Here is a 22,972-nt window from a genome sequence, read left to right as displayed (position 1 = left end):
GAATTATTCAGTGATGATACAGATAATGATCCAGATTGGGATAATTACACGAGTGATTCTTCTGATTCTACTGAAGAGCCAAGCAGAAAGAGAACGAAATTTGGCAGTATTGAAAGACTAGAACGTGACACGGAAATTGATGTTATACCATCCACATCCAGAACTGACTCGCATGAAAATATCATTGCTGCAACTACAGACAACAACGACAAAAAACCACATCATCAATCAATCCAGTACCAGAACATTTTATGGGAGGATATAAAAGGTAATTTGAACGACTTCTCTGCTCATTTACCAGAAGTGATCGGCTTCCAGCCTTCATTCTTGTCAAAACGTTCAGGTGATGAACCAGTTGATTTTTTCTCATTATTTGTGCCTGATGAACTTTTGAATATTATTGTAAAAGAGACAAATGAATATGCAACGCAGAAAATAGTTGATGGTATAGTGAATTCTTCCATAACCGAGCATTCTATTCTATCAAAATGGTCTGATGTAGATATGAAAGAAATGAAAATCTTTTTTGTCTTCTTTTGTGGATGGGGCTTGATAAAAAACATCTATAAAGAAATATTGGTCGACAAGCATGCTCTATTCCAATGAATTAGTAAAGAATGCTGGTATGTCTAGAAATAGATTTGAAGCAATACTGAGCATGATTCATTTTTCCAATAATGAAGAATGTGTACTGGGGATCGATTGTTCAAAATCCAGCCATTGATTGACATATTGAATGAAATATTTCATGATGCATTTATACCATACAAACAGCTATGTATTGACGAATCTTTTGTGCCTTTTCGTGGAAAAATATTTTTTCGCCAGGGAAAAAGACATACATACGGCATGAAACTTTTCAAGTTGTGTGCTAAAGGTGGTTTCACTCATCGCATTTCTCTCTATGGTGGAAAAAGTAGCTCTAAACTGACGGGTCGTCCTTTCACTCAAGAGGTGGTTATGAATCTTGTATCTCCTTTTCTCCATTGTGGTCGTGAACTCTATACGGATAATTTCTACACTTCAGTTGAACTCGCCCATGAATTACTGAAACACAAGACACATCTCACTGGGACTCTGAGGAAGACTAGAAGACACTTACCAAAATCTGTAGTGAATGCCAAACTGAAGAAGGATGAAGTCATAGCATTACAGAGTAGTATAGATGTTATTGTTGCTAAATGGAAGGACAAGAGAGATGTGCTATTCTTCTCAACTTGTCACATTCCTGAGATGGTTGACAAAATGAACAAGTATGGAAAAGTTACCAAAAAACCATTGACTATATTGGAATATAATCAGTCTAAGGCTTTCATTGACCTCTCTGACCAACTTTCCTCATACATCACACCCCTTCGAAGAAGTGTCAAGTGGTACCGGAAAGTTGCCTTTGAGATCCTCTTCAACACTTGTGTTATCAATGCAAGTATAGCACATAAACATGCAACTGGAAAAGCAATGGACATATCATCATTCAGAGAGAAAATCATATTTGGCCTTATCGATAAAACTGATCAAAAAATGCTGAGAAAACAAATCCCCATAGTTTGGAAAGCATAGAACAACGTGGACGCTGTTCAATGTGTTATGAGACTCTTACAAAAACTTTTGGACGGAACCAAGCTGCTAAAAACAGCAAACGAGTAAAGACACGTTGTCCTGGATGTGCTAACCAGAAATATATGTGCAGCAATTGCTTTTTCAGAGTTCACAGTGTTACAAAAAAGTGATACATCTTGAAATGAAATGGAACAATCATTATTTTATTCAGTATATTTTTGTATTCTAATATTTTATGTACTTGCATTATGTTATAACCTCCAATTAGACAATTTTTAAAGATTTTTACACATTTATAGTTGTAATTAAAATTTATTCAAAATACTGATTTCTCTAATGATTATGTATATACAGTCACCACTTTCCAAAATTAGCTGTGTCCATAAGTGGTGCACATGGGCTTGTGGAAAGTATTTATCAAAATTTTTGTACGCCGGGCCCATATGTACAAAATATGGACACATCATCCTGAAATTTGTGAATAAATATAAATTTTTATAAAATTACCATGAATTATCATAAAAAAGTATCAAATTGAACATAAAAAATCAATAAAATTAGTCTGGGCCGGTAAGAAGCTCTCAATAAACAGGCCTGGTAGGGAGGTGAATTACTAGCTCAGCGCTCTGGTAGCCAAAGTGTTTAGTCCTGCAATTATAGCATTTGTCTGTTTGCCCCCAAATAGCACACATTTGACTCAGCCACTTGTCATGACCTTCTTTAGGCCAATAAAGGCAGCTTGAAGGATATAATTTTTTTGAACTTTTTTGAGTCAAAACTTCAGTTATGGAACAATGTAGGTTTTATATATTTGTGGACAAAAAAATGTAGCTACAACATTTATTATTGTTGAGTTGGAAATTTCATACCGGACAGTCGTTGATTTCATTCAGCTGGGAGGGGACTTTTGATTTCTCAGTATTGAGAAAAACGAAACGAAAAATTGGAGGACCTGGAAGAAGGTTCAAATCGATGAGAGCTTTTGTTTGAAGACATTCCTGATTTGAATTGTTCATCTGATTTAGAACTGAAGGACGACGATAATGAAACGATAAGTCCGAAATCAACACTCAGCAAATTCGATGCTGTGTTCAATTCTGTTCTGAATAAACAGAATGAAGCTGAAGATGGTATTGATGAACCAGGTAAGATTTTACAGACAATTGCTAATATTTACTATAATCTTGGTATGAAATTTTCCATACTCAAGTTTTATTCAGTTCTCATGATTGTAAGTCATTAGCCTATACTATTTTATTTATACTTAAGCACAGTTTTTCATGTTAGTCAAAGCAATTGCTGGTAGGCTTATATGTTATATTGTGGCTAATATTATCAAATAATCATGATTTCACAATAATTATTGATATAATATTCTTCTCAGATTGGAAGAGCTGATTCTACAGTCTATTCACTGCCAAACTGCAACAGATATTTTTATAAAAATCATCAGTTGTATATAGGAAATAATAGTCTACTAGACGAATCTGTATGCCTCCCAAAAAGGGAAAACTCTTCGGCTTCAGGAGAATGAATTCCTGACATTCCTAGTACTAAATTTCTTCATGGATTACCACGAACTCCCCTCAAAACTATTACAACACTAATGGAATAATGCTCCTGACCTGTAGTATCTGTAGTTGCAGAGGCAATGACAAGGGATGGATTTGATGAAATTCTTAGTTGTCTACATGTAAATGATAATGCAAACATCCCCCCGAACTGCACAGATAAGCTGTATAAGCTGCGACCAATGATTGAAGCTATGAATGAGTTCTCGAGCAGCTATGATTGAATTGAATTGAATTGAATCGCTGCCTTTATTAAAAACCTAGGAGGGCGAAGTTAGGGCGCAGCCGGCCCTCTCTTACACTTAACCCTCCATACAATTCTAAGTTACAACTAAAACAACATCATAAACAATGAACTAAAGTAAAAGAAAACAATAACTTAGAAAACAAATTAACAAGAAAAAAAATATATAAATATAATAACTATATTTAATTTTTTATTATATTATAATTATTTATAATTATATATAAATATAATAAATATAATAAAAATAAAAAAAAAGAGAAAACTTGAACTCCTTTCGAATTTGAGTACGTAAAGGTGGTTATGCAGAAAGGAAGAAGAGAAAAGTGAATACAGTTGAGAATTTTCAGTCCAAATCCATAGATTATTCCGGTAGAAAGAAAGAAAGAAAGAAAAGAAAAAGGAAGAGAGAAAGAAGGAAGAAAGAAAGGAACCACACACATACACACACACACACACACACATATATATACACTATATAGACTTGAATTACGGGTTAGGGAGCATTCCAGCCGAGTCCACCACCTCTGATCCACCGCAAGACAGCCGCGCCGAACCGGCGACGTCCCTCAACTAGCTTCAGCTCAGCAGGCAAAGAATTCCATAAATTACAGGCTGTCACAAGGAACGACTTATGATGGGACACAAGAGAATAGAGTGTAGACGAATCAATAATTTTATTCAAAGGGAGGAATGCTATGAGACAGTACAACTCGATGGAGCCAATAAAAAGAGGCTACGAGCTATGATGTGTCGCTGACTTGAAAGGTTATAATATTAAATTTTGACTTTCATCAGGGGAAAAATGATAAATTGAAAATTTAGCTTGGGGGAGAGAGTGGTGTTGAGCCTCACTCGAAAGTCCTGGGGATCAAATAGAATAGTATGTTTCGACAATTATTTCAGCTCAGTGGGATTGGTAGAGAAATTGAAGACTGAAAATATTTAGCATGTGGTACAATCCGCCATAATCGGAAGGGTGTACCAGAAAAAATGAAACGAGGAGCACCGAGTCTCAGAGATGGGAATTTTCTTTTTCAAGTGGCAGCACAACAAGGCGATCAATTTCATTTCAAACTATCATGGCACAGATATAACAGAGGTGAAGAGGACTCAAAACGATGGGACAAAGAAAGAGGTGCCGTCTCTGATTAGCAATGAATACAAGGGTGGTGTTGATCAAGTTGACAGGTACAGAGTACTGTATGGTGTCAACAGGAAATAAAAGAAATGGTGGCACAGAATATTTTTTAGTCTCCTAGATATAGCATTCGTCAATACATATTGATCATTTCATGTGAAATGCATGGAAAGCAGCAGTGCTTGATGTCCACCGGCAGGTAGCAATGGGGCTGGATAACTTACAAAGAGACGTTTAGCTGGTGATCAACCAGGGACGTCCGGAACATTGCCAACAAAGAGGCGCAAAGCAGGGTATTCAACATTGAAGGATGTCCGGCTGGGAAACTTGGGAGCTCATTGAGCCAAGTACAATATGGGTTGAGCCAGGTGTGAAGTTTGCGCAATGAAGTTTAAATCGAAACAGACATCTATCTGTTTTCTTTGCAATGTCCATGTAATGTCTGCTGTAATGAGAAATGATAAGAAGAATTGTTTTGCTGAGTACCACGAAATAAAAATTTGAACTAAGGATAAATCAACAATTTTCTTATTCTCTATTAGTCTACGATTTAGTTAATTACTTAGTTATCAGAGATTGACAATGGTGTAATAACCGAAACCGGTCTTTCTAATTATCAATAAATCAGTGGTTTTTTGACAATTTCTTAGTCTTTTTTCATTCAATATGAATAATTACCACAATATCAACTTCTCAACTACACAAAAAGTTACTTTGGTTATTAACTTTTTCATTATTTAGTTGATCAATACAATCAGTTAGGTCAATGGTTGGCTAGTTCAGTTTTTTATTATTTAGTAGATATTTCCTCACATACATTTTGTTTACATTCTATAATATTTTTTTAAAACATGGAATAAATTAAATTCTTCCATCAACAACGATATGAATCACTTATAATTCCCAATTCGAACTACATGATGGATAAGGAGCAAAGTGTATGAATTATGATAACCCAGGTGAGTAAAGCTAAATACAAATTCATGTTTCATATTTCTACCCGTAGATTCCTGGCGAGACGTATGAGTCCCGGATTGGTAGAAGCATGAAGAAAACCTTTATTAAATACTTCATTTCTGTGACATTGAGTCGTAAATGAACAATAAAAACACAAAAATATTCATGAAAATTAGAAAATATATAAATATGTATACTCAGGCTTCAAAGGGTTATATTGAATATGTAATATACCAAATAGAATACAAATGACATATCTAACGGCTACTAGTGAAATTAGCAGGCCAAGTTTATTTCGATAAACCGATCGATATCAAATATCGATACATAAGAAAAACACGTGTTCGGTCTGCTCTCCATGTTTAGGTTGTGGTACGATTACACTGGAAAGAACTTCAACGCTTTTGTTTCCTGTGGAAGTTGAAATGATATATTGCTTCTAGTTTTTGATAGAACTATGATCATTTTTGAAATTTTTATACCTTTTAAATTCATATTTTTTTAGTGCGGCCCGTGAGATGAATTTAGGTTAGTAATGAAGCCCACTGCTTTCAAAAGGTCCTGCTCTAGATCGTAAAAAAATAGAAGATGATTTGTTTTTATTTTGCCTAATGGAATCGGAAGAGGAGGAGAACAAGGAGAGACAGCTGTGGGTTCATCCAATAAACAAGAAGAGAGACACTGTTTCTCTACCATATTTTTCCTGATTTTTTAAAGGACAATCAAAAAATGTTCCAATATTTTAGGATGTCTCCAGAAAATTTTTATGAACTTCTGAATATGTTAAGACCATTGTTTGAAAACAAAATATAAACTACAGAAGACCTAGCGCACATCGCGCCGCTCAACCACAGAAGAAAAATTCCACTCCGTATTCCGTATGCCGAGAGTTCCGGCAGCGGAATAATTCGCCGCGCCTCGCTCAAGAGAAGGAATCACTGGATCATATCCTCCTACCTTATGTCTAAGAAGAAGTGAACGGTTTCGTCGTCCTCCTGCTCACCTACAGGACTACTACTGTTAAAATACTACGTCGGGTGAATAATTATTATACAGTATATCAGCTGGTATCATGTCATGTGAAATATTCTTCAATAACTAGGAACGTTTCCAAATGACATTCAGTTGATATGGTTGTCATGTAAGATCAATGTGAATTTTGTTAAATAAAACTTCTAAACAAGTATTTCAATTATTCGGATTCCAAGGCCTTATGTAATAGGGTGGTTTTGATCTTGCTGATCATATATGATTGCTCGCTCATATTGTGAAAAATTACATTTATATTTAAGAGTATTCTTTCATCTCATGAACATGTGTCTCGTTAATGCTTGGTTTGTATATAGAGAGAAAATTCCATTCCTAGAATTCAAATCCTCTAACAGGGAGTTTATTAGCTATTGGGAGTAAACAGATGAAGAAACGTGGTCACACATCCAAAAACAATGCTGAAGAAAGCAAAAATTGTAACCAGCATCCTACCAGAGATTCGATATTATGGTAGGCTATAGATTATTGGCCTAAAAAAGTTGAAGGGCGAGAATCAGTATGCGGAGATGTTAATTGCAAAAGAAAAACTTGATATCAATGCAGAAAGTGTGCCCTGTGTATATGAAGAGTTTTCCTTCCTTGTATTTCCTTGTAGTTTTCCTTGTATTAAGAAGAGTTTTCCTTCAAGATAGACACTATATTTCTATTGTCCTTTTTAGTATTTCAGTGTCTTGACATCATTTTCATTGTATTATTGACTGTAGAGGTTTTATTCAAAATAGACACTAGACAGATGATAGCTCCGAAAACGATGTCTTCAAAGATTCTTATGGAATGCAGCAACCTCAAGAAGACAAGGACGATGACGAAACTTCTTTGATGTTACTAGGCTGCTAGATGGAGTTGAGGATACTTCTATTTATTTTCTTCACATCGGGATATTCATACTGCCGGCGTTCAATTTTATTAGGTCAAATTTGGTCAAAGATCACGTCATATTCAGTGGGCATAGTCATCTTGAATGCGATGTTCACCTCCAGCCGTATTTTTCAGATAGTTGATAAAGATATTTAGAATAATAATTATTGGTTTTTATTCTGATTGTCACATCTTTGTACTGGTTTCTGTGTTTTGGTGAAATAAATTGAATTGAATTGATGTGGACCATGGACAAATTGAAGAAACAGAAGAATAAGTACCTACAAACACCAATCTACACCCCGTGTTCCAGCTAGTTAGATCTACAGGCAAGAAAGGAAAGAAATTCCTGGCCACTGCATGAGCTCACACATATCAATCATGATACAATCAGTTTACGTCCGTTCAAATATGTCGACTAAAGTATATTATGTCGACTAATAATGAGCCCGAGAGGGGCACACAATGCCCCTCCGCCACTCTGCTTGCTGTGCCCGACAAACACAGCACGCAGACTTGTGGTGCCCTGCGGGCATTGGGCAGGGTGCGCGAAATGTGCATTAAAATTTATAAGGGTGCCAACATACCTGCAATTTATGGGTGAAGATGTTAATAATGGTTCATTTAAAACTCTCTATTCGATGCACACTGTGCAAGTGCCTTGTAGGAAATTTGATTAGGGCGTTTTTTTTATTTAAATTTTGCAGCAACCACTGTCTCAAAATATAATCAATACACATGATTGTATCAATCATGATACAATCATGAGCTCACTCATTATTTTATCAACTATAGGTTTTTCTTTACATTCCGCCTCGTTTAGCCGAGGTGTGCGTTTAGACCAGGTCCTCGTCTAATTGGAAAAGTTTGACCTGGGATAATCGAATACCTAGACTAATCGAGCACCTGGAGTAATCGAACACCTGGACTAAACGAAATACACCCTTTGTTTGAGGCACAGAGCCTATATCTGTATAATCTGAAGATTATTCTTACAGCTTTAGAATTGATTTTTAAGTTCTAAGAAAGCTATTTTACTAGGATTCCGCAGCGTAGGAATCCTACTAAAAATAGCTTTCTTAGAACTTAAAAACCAATTCTACAGCTGTGAGAATAATCTTCACTACACTGTAAGTTGTGCATTTGACAATTGAACACTTCAACCTGATTATTCAACATTTATTTTCATAGAGAAAACCACTGTGCGCTTTTTCAATTGATATAGTTTTAGATAATATTGATAGTAGAGCTTTCCAGAGAACTTCATAAATAAAAGTAACAGAAACCAATTTATATGTATGATATGGAATCTATTTCTTGGGATGTGCCTTTGAAAGTAGCATCAATGAAATAAATTCCATTTGTGTTCAGTGAGTTAAAAGTGATTTGCCATACGGCACGAGTTGAGACTATCATCATCATGTCAATAATGAGAGGTAGACAATCCAATCCTGAGAGGGAAATTGTATAAAACCAATTTGTGATAAAGTGTGCAGACTGAATAATGTTTACTGATCTCATAACTTGGAACTACTAGAGTCATCAATGGATGAACTGTAGGTTTCCATAGTGTTAGATTTCAAAGTGAAAAAAATGTATTTATTTTACATTCTATAATACACAAATTATATTAACAGGGCCTCTGTTCAGGCCTAGCCCAAAACTGTCCCCTTTCAGAATTTTTATAGAAGTAAATATTGATGGTTAGTATCTGATATTGCATCTGCATGTTTGGCCCAGTCGCTGGCCCAGCCTGCAATGTGAGCAGTGCCCAATGAAGGCTAGTGGTAGCCAGCTTTGGCTAACCACCCATCCATAAACTGGCGCTGGCTGACATTGGGCCAGCATGTAGATGCAGTGAGAGACAATCGAGAGAACGCCTGCAATCCTTACATGAAGGTAGATTTGTAATGTTCTAAATATAATAACGATCTTACCTATATGGAACAATAATGTAAGTTGAAAGTAGAGATATCGAGAGAACGCCTGCAATCCTTACATGAAGGTAGATTTGTAACGTTCTAAATATAATAACGATCTTACCTACATTAAATAATAATAATCCATTTTTGCAAACGTTACATCATGGTACGGTTGTAAAGTTGATAGCTATAAATAGGAAATAATGATGACAAGTGATGGTGATCACAGATAGTAAGCGTGTACTTGCAGGTGGTTAGCGTGGTCTGTTGGTGTGTCAGAGGTTGAGCGTGGCGAGGAGGTGCTCGCCCGTGGCCATGATCATGCAACGAATGTGGTCGGCGTGGCGCACCTGCTGACATTGCAACACGTACTCGCTGTACGCCTCTTCGCCCGCCACCTCCGAAGGCAGGATGCTGCACAGGCGGCCGTTCTCCGACAGGTAAGTCAGCACATCTGAAACCATTCAAACTTACATTACTTTCCTTCGTTTCACAGCTAAGTAAGCACATCTGAGACCAAACATATGTATAGTGTTCACCTGATGACTTTGTCACTAACATGTATTTGTTCACGACAGTAAAAACATTTTGAATTAAAACTTCTATTACTTTCCTCTGAAAGGTAAGCAAAGCTGAAACCATCAATCAGCCAGTGGCTGGCCACTAACGGTAGGATATGCTTAATGAACATGTTGTTATACATTGTTGTCATCACAACGAAAAGCTTCGAGCTAAGTTTTGAAGTTAGGTTCTTGTATCTCCGATTTTTCATTTTTTCTTTGCTGTTCTATTTGAGGTTAAATTATTTTTGTATTATTATAATGAGTAATTTCCAAGTGGTTTATTTATTGTTATTGTTTGTTTATTTAATGTTAGAAGCTTCTCGCTGATGACAAAGCATGCATTACGAACATGTGTGAGTGCATGATAAACATGCATGCCTACCGTTAGTGGCCAGCCTAATATTACTTTCTTCCACAGATAGTAAGTTCCATTAAGGGCCCGTTTCCGAGCTCAGGATTTATGTAAGTTCTAGACTTAAGCTGGAGTCAGAAAATTGGCTTTACGAAACGGGGTTTAGTCCACGTTTAAATTAAATTTCGAAAAACTAGAAAATTGAACACAAAATAAAATAAATAGAAAATAGTGTAAAGTTTCAGCTATTTTTAATTATTTAGAAATGTTTCATATCATCAAGAAAAACATTTCCAATAATTATAGAAATGAGAAAATAGAGATTATCATAAAAACTAAGACTACGCCCCGTTTCGGAAAGCCAATTTTCTGACTCCAGCTTAAGTCTAGAACTTAGATAAATCCTGAGCTCGGAAACGGGCCCTTAATGGAACTTACTATATGTGGAAGAAAGTAATATTAGGCTGGCCACTAACGGTAGGCATGCATGTTTATCATGCACTCACACATGTTCGTAATGCATGCTTTGTCATCAGCGAGAAGCTTCTAACATTAAATAAACAAACAATAACAATAAATAAACCACTTGGAAATTACACATTATAATAATACAAAAATAATTTAACCTCAAATAGAACAGCAAAGAAAAAATGAAAAATCGGAGATACAAGAACCTAACTTCAAAACTTAGCTCGAAGCTTTTCGCTGTGATGACGACAATGTATAACAACATGTTCATTAAGCATATCCTACCGTTAGTGGCCAGCCACTGGCTGATTGATGGTTTCAGCTTTGCTTACCTTTCAGAGGAAAGTAATAGAAGTTTTAATTCAAAATGTTTTTACTGTCAGCTAAATCCCGAGCTCGGAAACCGGCCCTAAAACTTTCATTACTTTCCTCCAGCATGTAAATCTCAGCACATCTGGAAGCATTGAAACCTAAATCCTATGACAGGTAAATCAGTACATATGAAACATGTATGTCCTGTACAACTTAGGTATACTACCGTTCAACAACACAACAAAACTAATGGTAGCCTATTGTTTCTTCTTTAAACAAAATCTGTCTCTAATCCAAGGGGGTGATCACATTGAATGCGTATATGTGCAAGTGCAAGCTTGGTTATGCCTGACCAATCGTGCAGATGAGAAACAAAAACTGAAAAGAGCGATAGAAACACTCACACTGAACGCTTGCACTTTCTGGTTGCGTTCAGTTTGAGTAGCTACATGCAAGTCACAACCTGTTTCAATGGCACTCAACAAGTTTTTCTTTTCGGCTAATACATGATCTGACGTGCACTTGCACATACACGCATTCAATTTGATCACATCCTTAGGATTATAGGGTATTAGTAATTATTTATAAACTTTCTAGTAGCGCTATCCGAACAATTCAAAATAGATATGATTTGAATTAAAGTAAATCATACATTTGAGTGTGAAATGGTTTTCTTTTGGTTTGCTTTTTCTACTTTTCCTAACAACTTTCTTTGTGACATTTCTGCTCTAGTTTTCGGTGGTAGTTATACGCTGGACTTTAGATAGAAATCTAGTTCCGAAACTTGTTTCAAATACAGATAGTATTAGAATATTAGAGAATGAAGATGGGAATATTTTGATTACTTCGATAAAATAACTAATAATTTCAGAATGTTTAAAGACAATCTCATTAATTGTGCCCTTTTTCTCTCTTTTTCTTTCTTGACGTGTTTAAGTGGTAGAGTGGACATCACTGTCCAAACTTCACCACGTCAACAAATAAAAAAGTAATATTCTATTTTATCAATAGGAAAGAAGCTGAAATTTCTTATTTCTATTAGTATGAAGATTGTTTATTTTCGTTTTTAATTTATGCTCACTAATCGGGAAGTAAATTGGGAATCAATCTTCTTCACTTGTTTTGTAATTATTTGCTATTGTAGTCGGTCTCAGAGGTAAGCATGATATTATAGAATTAAGTTTAGAAACTACTTACCTTTGAATAAGTCGTTATATACATTACTCTTTTCTGCTCTAGTTTTCAGTTCGTTTAACAAAGCTGTCCAGTCATTATCTGCTTTTATCATTTCCTAAAAATAAATAAATGTATATAATTTGAGAATTTAGACAAACATATCAAGTTGAACAAAAAAGTGCACAAAAGTGCTTCAAGTTGAAAACTTGATTTTCAAAAATTTCAGTGAATGTTCTAAAGCTCTAAGACTCTAGACAATCTTTGATTGAGGAATTACAAACTTACAATATAATGAAGGCAATGCGGTTTTGAAAACGAATTGATTGGTCGTCGGAGACAGTCAAAATCGAAATGCTTTACTTTAGTCTTAAGGAGTACAGTGCTGCCAGATTTCACAGAATCCAGGGAGGCTGTGAGATAATATTGTGTGAGAGAAAGACCAAAGAAGAGCGTAGGCTTTTTGACAGAATCAGCATGAAAACGGCAACAGTGTACTCCAATTGTTATTTGAATAACATTGGTCATAAATCAATTGTTATATTTAAATAAAATTGGTCATAAATCCCCGTGCTGCAAACAAAGTTTTGCACGAACTATAGTTACAAAATCCATAATGAGGTTACATTTCTATTCGAGCATACATTCTGCAACATGGAATCTGATATTTTTATTATATTCAAATCATGCTTAGTTTGTTGATTTTGAATGTATACAAACTATTGATAACGTATAAATGAACATTACAATAACCATTTGGCTGTTATTAAAGCAATAAGTTATTAATGGAGCAAAGCCTTTTCTATTAAGTTTAACAACAAATGAAACTACCTTAGCATACGTTACAAGGGCTGAAGGACAGTGATCCAACAGAAGCTGAATGGCATTCTCCTGAGGCTGAGCCAAAATCTGAAGACTGAGACAGTTCGGCAAAAAGTCATAAACAAACTGATTCAGCTCAGATAAGGATTTGGTGTCAAGCCACTCTTGGTACAACAGCCACTGAAAGACAGGTTAAAAATATTAGTGATAATGTGACTGAAAACATGGAAATATTTCTAATTCACATTATGCATTATGAATACTTGGTGTTGAACTGGATTTTATTGAAAAAAAAAGATCCAGTTTTCTAGTAAAATCTGTACAAAGAAGTATAGATACATTAATTCTCAGAACTTAAATTGAATAAAAATACTAAGTAATTGTCAAAACCACAGATTTATTGATAGTTAGAAAGACCGGTTTCGGTTGTTACACCATTGTCAATCTCTGATAAACTCCGTTTGGATGGTTATTACACCATTGTCAATCTCATCTTAGTTTATCAGAGATTGACAATGGTGTAATAACCGAAACCGGTCATTCTAACTATCAATAAATCTGTGGTTTTTGACAATGTCTTAGTCTTTTAATTTAATATGAATAATTACCACAATATCAACTTCTCAACTACACAAAAAGTGAAAATTTTCAGAACATTCAATACCAGGCCCCCCACATCAATATGTGGGCCCCAGTGTCAACAATCGTGATGGGCCCCTTTGAGCTTTACAATTAATATAAAACTGTATTTTCAATTCTGTTTAATTATGATTGAATAAGTTGTTTCTTTCCCAATAATTTATTGTTTTGATTTTATGTATGTGCAAATGATATAAATAAAATAACTTTACGCACTGTGCAAACAGGATAGATTAACTGATTCAGATGAATAGATGAATCAATACACTCAAAAGCTTGCTTCAGAGTTTCTTAATATAATTATTATTTCTTGTTGAGAATATTTTTACAAATACCGTAGCTTGGTTGATGAGTTTGACTTTTCTAGTAATTCATCAACACGACTACTTCAAGTAGTGTTTCTTTCAAATCTTATTTGAAGAGATGAATTGGGATAATAATAATGTCATCTTATACATAATCATCATCTGGCCTGGTGAGCCTGTTCAGAGCTCAAAGGATCGTATCCTTTAAAGGGACATGCCGCTAGTGTTGACACGATCTGAATGAGACTTCCAATGTTTCAAGGAAAAAAGTTGGATTACAATCAATAATTGAAGCAATTAAAATCATTTCAAATAAGCGTACGATACTTTAAAACAATACAGAATTAATATTAATCCGGAATCTGACTCACCTGCAGTTTAATTGTACTAAAGTTTTTCTCGGTAGGGTGTGAAGGCAACTCATTTAGGAACTCAGGTAATTTATTTATACCTATTTTTGGAGGATCACGACCTTTATCAGATGACACTCTGATGTCGCTTAGGTAAGACCTCATCAGAATCTAGAACATGAGCAAAGGCTGATTAATTTATCTATAAGTTCATTTCCTGTTGCAAACGCCAGTTTTCCAAGTTGTAAATAATCAAGTTGAAAATAGCTTTTGTAAATTGATTCTGTTCTGATTTTTTATTGATAACTTTCAGTTTAAATCAAATTAATTTTTCAGCATTATGCTGAAAATATTATGCAATATTATATTATTATATGTTATGTTATATATTAATATATATATATATATATATTATATATATATATATATATATATAATATATATTATTATATATTATATTATTGATGATAATATTATTATTAATAATATATAATATTATTATTATATTATGCAATATGCATTTGCATAATTAATCTACATCCGGAGTTTTTGAAATGAAAACATTTTAATAGCTGGTAATTATTTTAGCAGTCAACTATCATCCACAAATAATTACATAGTTCATGATATAATATCATCATGCCAAAACTATTAATAGCCCTATGAATCGGTGTCTAGTAATTATTTGGAAAATACAACAAAACGTTTGAATATTGTTCATGATAATATAATACCATCGAATAATTCAACCTAATATATTTAATTTCTATAACTCGATGAACAACACAAAATTCGTTCAATTTATCTACGCTTACGAACTGACTTAAAATTGTCAAAATACAAATAAAACCTGCACTAGTAGAGCCGCTAGCCTGTTCTACAGTAACTATATTACCCACAGTATGGCCATTGGAAATTTTTTTCCCGCCGCCGCCATGAAGATTCCAAATATTTGAATTTTACAATGGAGCTTATAGGAGATTATAAGTAAAATCGCTTGCCTTTACTTATTAATGCATATTTTTGTGATTATTAACTTCCATATAATTTCTTTAATGTTTTTTCTATATTCCCAATATAGTTTTGGAACTTGAAATAGTGATTCGTAGATAATAGCAAGTAAAAATGAAAGGTAGGTAACGTAACCTGAAAGCTGAATCTCCAAAAAAACTTTTGAAATATGTCATGATATTGTGTAATAAATTTTGTTCCATTGACAAATAATAATGAAGTTCTCATATCTATTTGTAGAAATATGATGAAATTCTCATCACAATAGATTCCATAACATTCAAATATTTTGTTTTATTAGTTGACAGCCAATAAGTCTGACTAAAATATTGTAAACACGACATTGGATATAAACTGTGGAAAAGCCAATTGTTCTAGCCATAGTTCTACTTAATGATTTGTAAGCAATTGAAAAAGAAAACACATAACCCATAACCATTATTATTCACATTTAGTTATATTTCAAATCTTGAGCTCGTGGTAATGCAACTCTAAATCCATATTATCCAATAACTATTGACCAATTATTGAACATGTTATGGGTAGGGTACTCAGTACTGAAGATAATCAATAATAGAAGTCAAGACGTACTACTTAATCAGCACTTAATCACGGTTAAAAATTTAATTAAATAAAATAATTTCATAAAATGTTATATTTAATAGAGCCGCAAAAAGTATTTTGAAATTGGATTATTTGTAGTTCGATCCAATAAATTGGATGAGGAAATACAATAAAATTGAAATTTATCTCTATGCATATTTATCTAGATCACTGGTTCCCAATTAAGTTGTCCGCGAAAGCTCTAGAAATGGTCTGCGATGAGTCCGAAGGAAGGAAAATTAATGTTTCAAGCTTTATTAGTGTTTTTAAAATTTTCTTTATTGCCTATATTAAAGTATAATCAATTTCCCTTCGAAAATGATATATCAAACTCATCGTGAGTTCAAAATATGTTTACAATCGGTAAGTGGTAAGTTCCAAATTGTCAATGCTATAAGATAGGACTTGAAAGTTTGTTTCGAATCTTAATGGCGGATTTGTACCATGTGACTGAGCTAACCAATCAGAAGCGTGACAGTCAATGGCCATACTGTGGGTAATATAGTTACTGTAGCCTGTTCTGGAGCCTGCTACTCTAAAACTATATTATTTGCCTATCTTCTATCTATATATATATAAAAGCGAAATGGCACTCACTGACTGACTGACTCACTCACTCGCAGAACTAAAAATCTACCGGACCAAAAACGTTCAAATTTGGTAGGTATGTTGGCCCTTTAGAGGCGCACTAAGAAATCTTTTAGCGATATTTTAACTCTAAGGGTGGTTTTTAAGGGTTTAAAGTTCTTTTAGCATGTATATTCTTCTTATTCCAATACCTAAAAATTATAATTGAAATGTCCATACCATATGTTAATATAGAACTATAATCTAGAGAGAGTACCTCTTCGAAACAGTTGTTCTGGTAGCTAAATTAAAAATTTTGTCAGGTTGGCATTAAGTTGAGTTGACTTTGTTAGGTTGGCACCAAGTTGAAGATTGAAATGCATTTATCCAGGACCTCCTAAATACCTATTTATACAATTAGCCAAAATTAGCGTTTTCTCAGCTTTTCTGCGTTTCCTCACCTTTTTCAATAATTGATGGAAATATATTTTTAAAAAATCAGTACACAGGTTTAGCTGAGGTGGAAGAATTTTGTTCGCCAAAGATACGCCGATATAGGAACATGTGTTTTTCGAGATCAAATTGACATAATACGTTCAAATTCGGTACAGAGGTTCCGCTGAGATCTACATGCAGGCGAGCGAAGCGAGCCCGCTGATCTCATTTTTGGATGATCCAGTCGGGGGTCCAGGGGGCGGAGCCCCCTGGCTAGACGGATATGGCGAGCGAAGCGAGCCTGACGGCTAGTAATATAATAATATACTTATTATTATGTATATAATATAACCTCGTATATGATATAACAGCCTGTAATGGTTGTTATGTAGGCTATTCGTTCAGTATAGCGTTCACAATGATTGTAACCATTTTACAACAGTATTTAATATAAAATTACACATAGATCATTCATGTTAAATGCTAAGTTCAAGTCTATCTACAAGCATGGTAATAAAAACTTGTACCTAAAAATATAACATTCATTTTGTATCAGTGTACGGTATTTATTTGTGAATGGTGAGTACTTTATTCGTCTTTTAATGGACTATATTGGAAGAATTTTATGTATTTAACTGACTTGAAAGTTTTGACGAATGGTGATGAATGGCCAATAATAACAAGTGAATAAATGTAATCGACTGGGGTTACCTTCAAAGCATCCTGAACAGGGGGATGCATTGTGTTGGGTTTCTTTCCAGGCACAATAAGAACTTCTTCCAAGAATGACTGAAGAACTACCGTTGCAGCTGTAGCCACGGGGCCTATCCTTGACGGCAAATACGTGAGAAAAACCTGAAAATAACAAATAATAGATTGAATTATGATTTTACTACTTGTCTAGCCTCTGTGAAAACATTGCAAAGCTATTTATTATAGTAGGAATACTCAAGACAGTCACACACCAAGCTAGAAATACGTCTCTTGAAAGACGTAGTCGACGTATCTTCTAATGTTAATCAATCTATTTCAAACCAGAAAGCATAGATAGGAGGAGATAGTAAACAGTAGGAGATAGTAGACAGTAGGAGATAGGACAGCTTCGTATTCCGAAGACGAGTTTCTAGCTACGCCACATTGGTGTGGCGATTAGAAAACGCTGAGAATCTAACCATCCAAATAACGTAGAGTAGCGCAAATTACATTAAATTATGTAGTAAATAGATTGGTAAACTTGAGCATAAATTCAAACTGATCACTTCTTTAAAAATACTTCATCATGATTCGAACTGCTGTATAATGGTTAATTTTTATTTAACCAGACAGTTAATTTAGAACTCATAGAAAAATTACTTATTATTACTGCAGTATTAATTAACTTATATCTATCATCGTCTCATCATATTTATAGATCCCTACACACTACAGTATTTTACTCAACAAATAAGAAAACCTTCGAGAATTAGGTCCCATTACATTATCAGGTCTGTACATTAGAATTTATAAGAAGCAAACTACAAACCTGTATTACATGCTCCACGTCCATTTCATCAGGATTCTGATTAACTACTATTGCCAAGGCCATAGCTAACTGATGAGGCTTCTCTTGCATCAGTAACACAGCTAGCTCAGAGAATGTGACCAGTAATGGTCTTATCCTAGTGGGTTTCTCTTTGGATTCACCCTGTGAGAAAAAAGTGTTGTTTATTATTTTAAAATATTGTACAATTCAATCTGATGATATATACGTTTCAACCTAATAACAGATTAACTTAATATAGGCAAATAAAAGTTTAATCAATTATATAAAATAGAATTGATTAATAATCAACCCAGAAGGATCGGTACTCATATCACGAGTTTAGTCTGCATTTCACTGGGAGTGATACAACCTCACCTACACTATAGAGCTATTGCAACGCACAGTTTTATGCAATAGCCGATTGATCACTTTGAATTATACCATAGGGAAAAGATAACCTAATAAGATATCCCATGGTATAGGGCGTTTATGCTCCAATTTTCAATGTTAACTCAAGCCGATAGTCCTAGTGTTTTTTTTTCGTGAACCTATGTGACGCTGGTAGTCTCTCATACAGTGATGTTCATACACTCTTACTGGTCAAAATAGTAATAATAATACAAATTATACATGATTATTGGCCGTTAAAGCTAGCGAACCGTTAAGGGTAACCGGCTCTACAAAATGTTGGAGGTTGATTGTCAATATTACTTGTCTCATTGTATCAAAGAGCAGCTGGTAATGCTTGACGAGGAGGTTGACCAGTTGCTTGTTGCACTCGTCATCGTCATCTGGCAGCAGACGCAACGCAGCTCCGCCATCTTCCGACAGCAATTCAACGGCCAGGCAGCACTCTGGCTCCGTCCTAAATAGATAAATACATTTTACTAACTCAAGAACTTGGTTTAAAAACATAGAGTATTGTCAAAAATGATTGCTACTTACAACAGGTTCGAATACTACTCTTCCACTACTTACAGCAGGTTCTGAAAACTCTTGTTCTACTAACAGTAGGCTCTAACAGTTTTGACGATGTACAGTATGAATTGTTTGGTTAGACAAAATCTGTGATATTAGTTCTAGTTATAATAATGGATTACCAAGCAGTATTGAATCACTGAAGTTCCTAGGTATATATATTGATAACATACTGAATTGGTTTCCGCACGTAGAGTCTCTAAGTAAGAAACTATATCTAAAGAAGATTGCGTGAAGCTGTTGATGTTTTGTTAAAGGTTTATTAAGCTCAGATATTCTCATTATTGTATTATGGAATCATTGTATGGGATAATAATTGTAGTAAGTCCATTGAGATTTTTAGGCTTCAGAAAAGGGCAGTTAGAATAATAATGAATGAAAACCAGAGATCTCATTGTAGGCATCTTTTCAAAAATCTAAAGGTGCGTACAAATTTACGCGCCGCGAACATGAACAATTCACTTTTAATCAGCTGATGCCAAGCTTTTTATATCTGTATCTAACCGTTTCTGTAAAAATACAGATATAGTCAGCTGATTAAAAGTGAATTGCTCATGTTCGCGGCGCGTATATCTGTACGCACCTTTAGGTGCGTACAGACTTTCGCTCTGCTCCGCAACCGGACCGGGGAACGCGAGAAGATCTAACATCTTCCGTAACGTTCATGATGGGTGCGACTACAGAGCGGGGGCGGAGCGACTGCGGTACGATGGAGGAACGAGGGCGGTACGAGGGCGGAGCGTGCTCGGTGCGGGTTGGAAGCGCGTATATGTGTACGCAGCTTTTAAACTATTGACTCTGCCGTCCGTCTATGTGATGAGCCTGCTTTTCTATATACATCAGTATACAGGGGAGTTGACTACTAACACTGAAGTACATAATCATAACACGAGGCACATAAATTACATAAGAACTCAATACCTCAAGTATTCACGATCTAAAAAAAGCTGGATTTTACAGGAGTAAAATTGTATAATTTCTTGCCATTACTTATAATTCAACAAGCCTTTGTTCAATGAGTTTCAAAAAAACTGTTAAATCTATCATACAGCAAGAATGCATTTATTCAGTGGCTGAATTTTATGAAACTGATTTTTGTATGTATGAATTTTGATGATTGTTTTGTAATTGACTTTATATTGTGGAATTTTGTCGTTTTTATGCTTGAAATTTTGTATGTATATGACGTTGACCATACATTTGTTAAAAAGTGTCTTTTGTCAATAAAAAATTATATTTCAATTACCTGTTGACAAGTCTCTGTCGTATATTGTCGGTTGCACAGCTGACAAGTACAGGAGACTTCAATAGCAAGTTGGCCAAGTGCGGCGGCTCGAGCTGCTCAATGAGAGTGGCCAGGGTGGACTTGGGCAGTCGCTCAGGCCACTGGTTCAGGCACTTGGTCAGGTAGTAGGCCACGCCCAGTTTGGCTTTCGATTCCAAATCAACCTGCACAGCACACTGCAATGAGCATCGCTAATCCAGTCAAGTATGCTCATATGACTTAGCAATACAACTCTAAAATAATATATAGCAAATACGAGAATAGCTGCTATTAGACTTACTTGAAAGATGTTGGAAATATATTAGCTAAATATATTGTTGTAGACAGAGAATAAAGTTAATAAGGTGATTAAATGAGTTAGATATCCAGCTTTCCTCTTGTATCGAAGTGGAAACAGTTATCCCACAGAGAAAGACAAGTACTTGGCGAGAAAGACAAGTACTTGGTGAGAAAGACAAGTACTTGGCGAGAAAGACAAGTACTTGGTGAGAAAGACAAGGACTTGGCGAGAAAGACAAGTACTTGGTGAGAAAGACAAGGACTTGGCGAGAAAGATAAAATATTCTTTGAAAAAATATATTTTCCTATGACTGTTTGTAAAGTTGTTCTTCATGTAATGAGAACTCGTCGTAAAACAGCTATTCACTGAGGAGCAAGCAATGATCAAATTTACGCTGAGACAGCTTCTCTATGGCTTCTTTGATATATTCATCTATTTCATGCTTGCTGGTAGATTATTTTTGAATTATTGCAAGTTTGATTTGTATTTCATGACCTCAATCTTCAAGATAAGTTTTTACAAGTTACAAACATTTATTATAGTGAAAAGGTAGCATGAAATTCTTTTCTTTTGTAGGGAAAATGTTACCTGTAATTTACGCTTGAAGCTTACTTTTCGCTAACGTTCTGTTTCGTCGTGCTTTACTCAATACATCAATTTAATATTAAATTGTATAACCTAGAAGGATGTTGTACAGAAGTCGGTAGGCTACTCATTTATTGGATCATTAAATATAGATGCAATACCAAGGTAGAGTTCATATAAGTTTAATTCTTGGGAAATTGTCAACTCAATACCTCCAGTGAATTCAACGCCGAGATTTGGCGTCCATGCAATGTGACTAGTTCTGTACAAGGAAACGTTTGCTGACAAAATAGGTTCATATTCAACTTACTTGATTTTCCGATGCTTCAAGCCATTTTAGGAATTGTTCAGGGGGCATTCCAGACATTGTTATGTATTTGCAGCCGATTTCCCAGTCCTCTTCATTCTCACTTCTAGAAACAGTAAATATTTACATTCAGAAGGTGCAAATACTTTCAAATTCACAGAGAGTTTGATGACTTCCTGCGATCCGTGATAATCGTTTTATTGATGCCATCTCGGAATTCAAATGCAATGCATCAGACCATCAGACGTTAATTTATTAGTTATTTTCTAAATTGACAAGTTTACTAAATAGAATTCACATTATTTGAGATTTAGCTATCAACTATGATTTAGTATACTAGAACTGCATTATAATAAAGTAACTTAGTCTACACCCCAGCGCAAAGCGCCGCTTGCTTTGTTCAAATTATCCGCTCTTTCTTCAATACACTGGTCAACTCAATCGATTGAATAATCACTCAAGTCCAAGCAGCTCTGTGAAAGGTTGCGAGTTGGCATTACCATTCATTTTACTTTTTTAAAGATATTTTTGACCCAATCAAGCCAATGTTTTCCAAATATAAATGAAATATGCACATATATGAAAACGCTGAACTTAGTTTAGAATTTAATTATGGCGTCAGCCATATTAGCCAACAACCGATATTACAGCCTCAGTGGCTGTCATTAGTTTTACAAAGGTATTTTGATAAATCTTCAAATTTTATGATGATATTAGTATTATACTGTTTTAGGGTTCTAGGATGTTCCAATAGTATTGATAGAGCTAAAGTGGCTTTATTACCCACAAAAGTGGATTTTATACAATAAATCTAATAAATAGGTTAATATTTAGTTGTTTTTAAATATTTGGCATCATTGAAGAATATCAATTACATATAACTATAATGATCCTAATAGAATGTTTAATGACTGAAACGCATAAAATTCTATGAATGCATTTGTAAGGTATGTCAACAGAATTTAGAAATGAATTAAACAAAAAATTAGGGATTCCCTACTTATTTCCAAGTAAGGTTTCTAAGATGAGCGCCGGAGGGGAAATCAATAGCATTGCGTGTATGAGTGTCATTTCAGAGCTCAGTCAAACCTATTATAATCAAGCCATACTCT

The 22,972-nt window shown here is 34.8% G+C and overlaps 2 protein-coding genes across 5 annotated transcripts in view; one reads left to right on the top strand and one right to left on the bottom strand.

The window, feature by feature from the left end:
• The window catches only part of LOC111056885 (Hermansky-Pudlak syndrome 3 protein homolog), an 86,062-nt gene that overhangs the window by 50,269 nt on the left and 12,821 nt on the right, over window positions 1-22,972 (bottom strand). For 2 of the 4 annotated variants that reach the window (XM_039423102.1, XM_039423109.1), the window contains exons 13-21: window positions 21,864-21,966; window positions 20,650-20,864; window positions 19,137-19,290; window positions 18,426-18,587; window positions 17,615-17,758; window positions 14,309-14,458; window positions 13,003-13,173; window positions 12,196-12,289; window positions 9,552-9,757 (exon numbers count right to left, since the gene is read on the bottom strand). In XM_039423102.1, the coding sequence (XP_039279036.1) occupies window positions 9,579-9,757; window positions 12,196-12,289; window positions 13,003-13,173; window positions 14,309-14,458; window positions 17,615-17,758; window positions 18,426-18,587; window positions 19,137-19,290; window positions 20,650-20,864; window positions 21,864-21,966 (1,372 nt within the window). In that variant the 3' untranslated portion in view covers window positions 9,552-9,578. Of the gene's footprint in view, window positions 1-7,571; window positions 9,758-12,195; window positions 12,290-13,002; window positions 13,174-14,308; window positions 14,459-17,614; window positions 17,759-18,425; window positions 18,588-19,136; window positions 19,291-20,649; window positions 20,865-21,863; window positions 21,967-22,972 lie in introns of those variants that run through there. The other 2 variants (XM_022344295.2, XM_039423115.1) reach the window with 2 other exon arrangements.
• LOC120353264 (piggyBac transposable element-derived protein 4-like) lies at window positions 850-3,952 on the top strand. The gene is made up of 3 exons (XM_039436555.1): window positions 850-1,426; window positions 2,586-2,705; window positions 3,876-3,952. The coding sequence occupies exons 1-3, from the start codon at window positions 850-852 to the stop codon at window positions 3,950-3,952; spliced, it is 774 nt and encodes a 257-aa protein (XP_039292489.1).

Source organism: Nilaparvata lugens, chromosome 1 (assembly GCF_014356525.2).
Source record: "Nilaparvata lugens isolate BPH chromosome 1, ASM1435652v1, whole genome shotgun sequence".
NCBI lineage: Eukaryota > Metazoa > Arthropoda > Insecta > Hemiptera > Delphacidae > Nilaparvata > Nilaparvata lugens.
This window is presented reverse-complemented; position numbering and strand designations above follow the sequence as displayed.

Coding starts and splice junctions, on each gene's coding strand:
- LOC120353264 (XM_039436555.1), top strand. CDS start 850: ATGAAACTTTTCAAGTTGTGTGCTAAAGGTGGTTTCACTCATCGCATT. Junction 1,427..2,585: donor CACTTGTGTTATCAATGCAA/GTATAGCACATA, acceptor CATCTGATTTAG/AACTGAAGGACGACGATAAT. Junction 2,706..3,875: donor AGATGGTATTGATGAACCAG/GTAAGATTTTAC, acceptor ATTACGGGTTAG/GGAGCATTCCAGCCGAGTCC.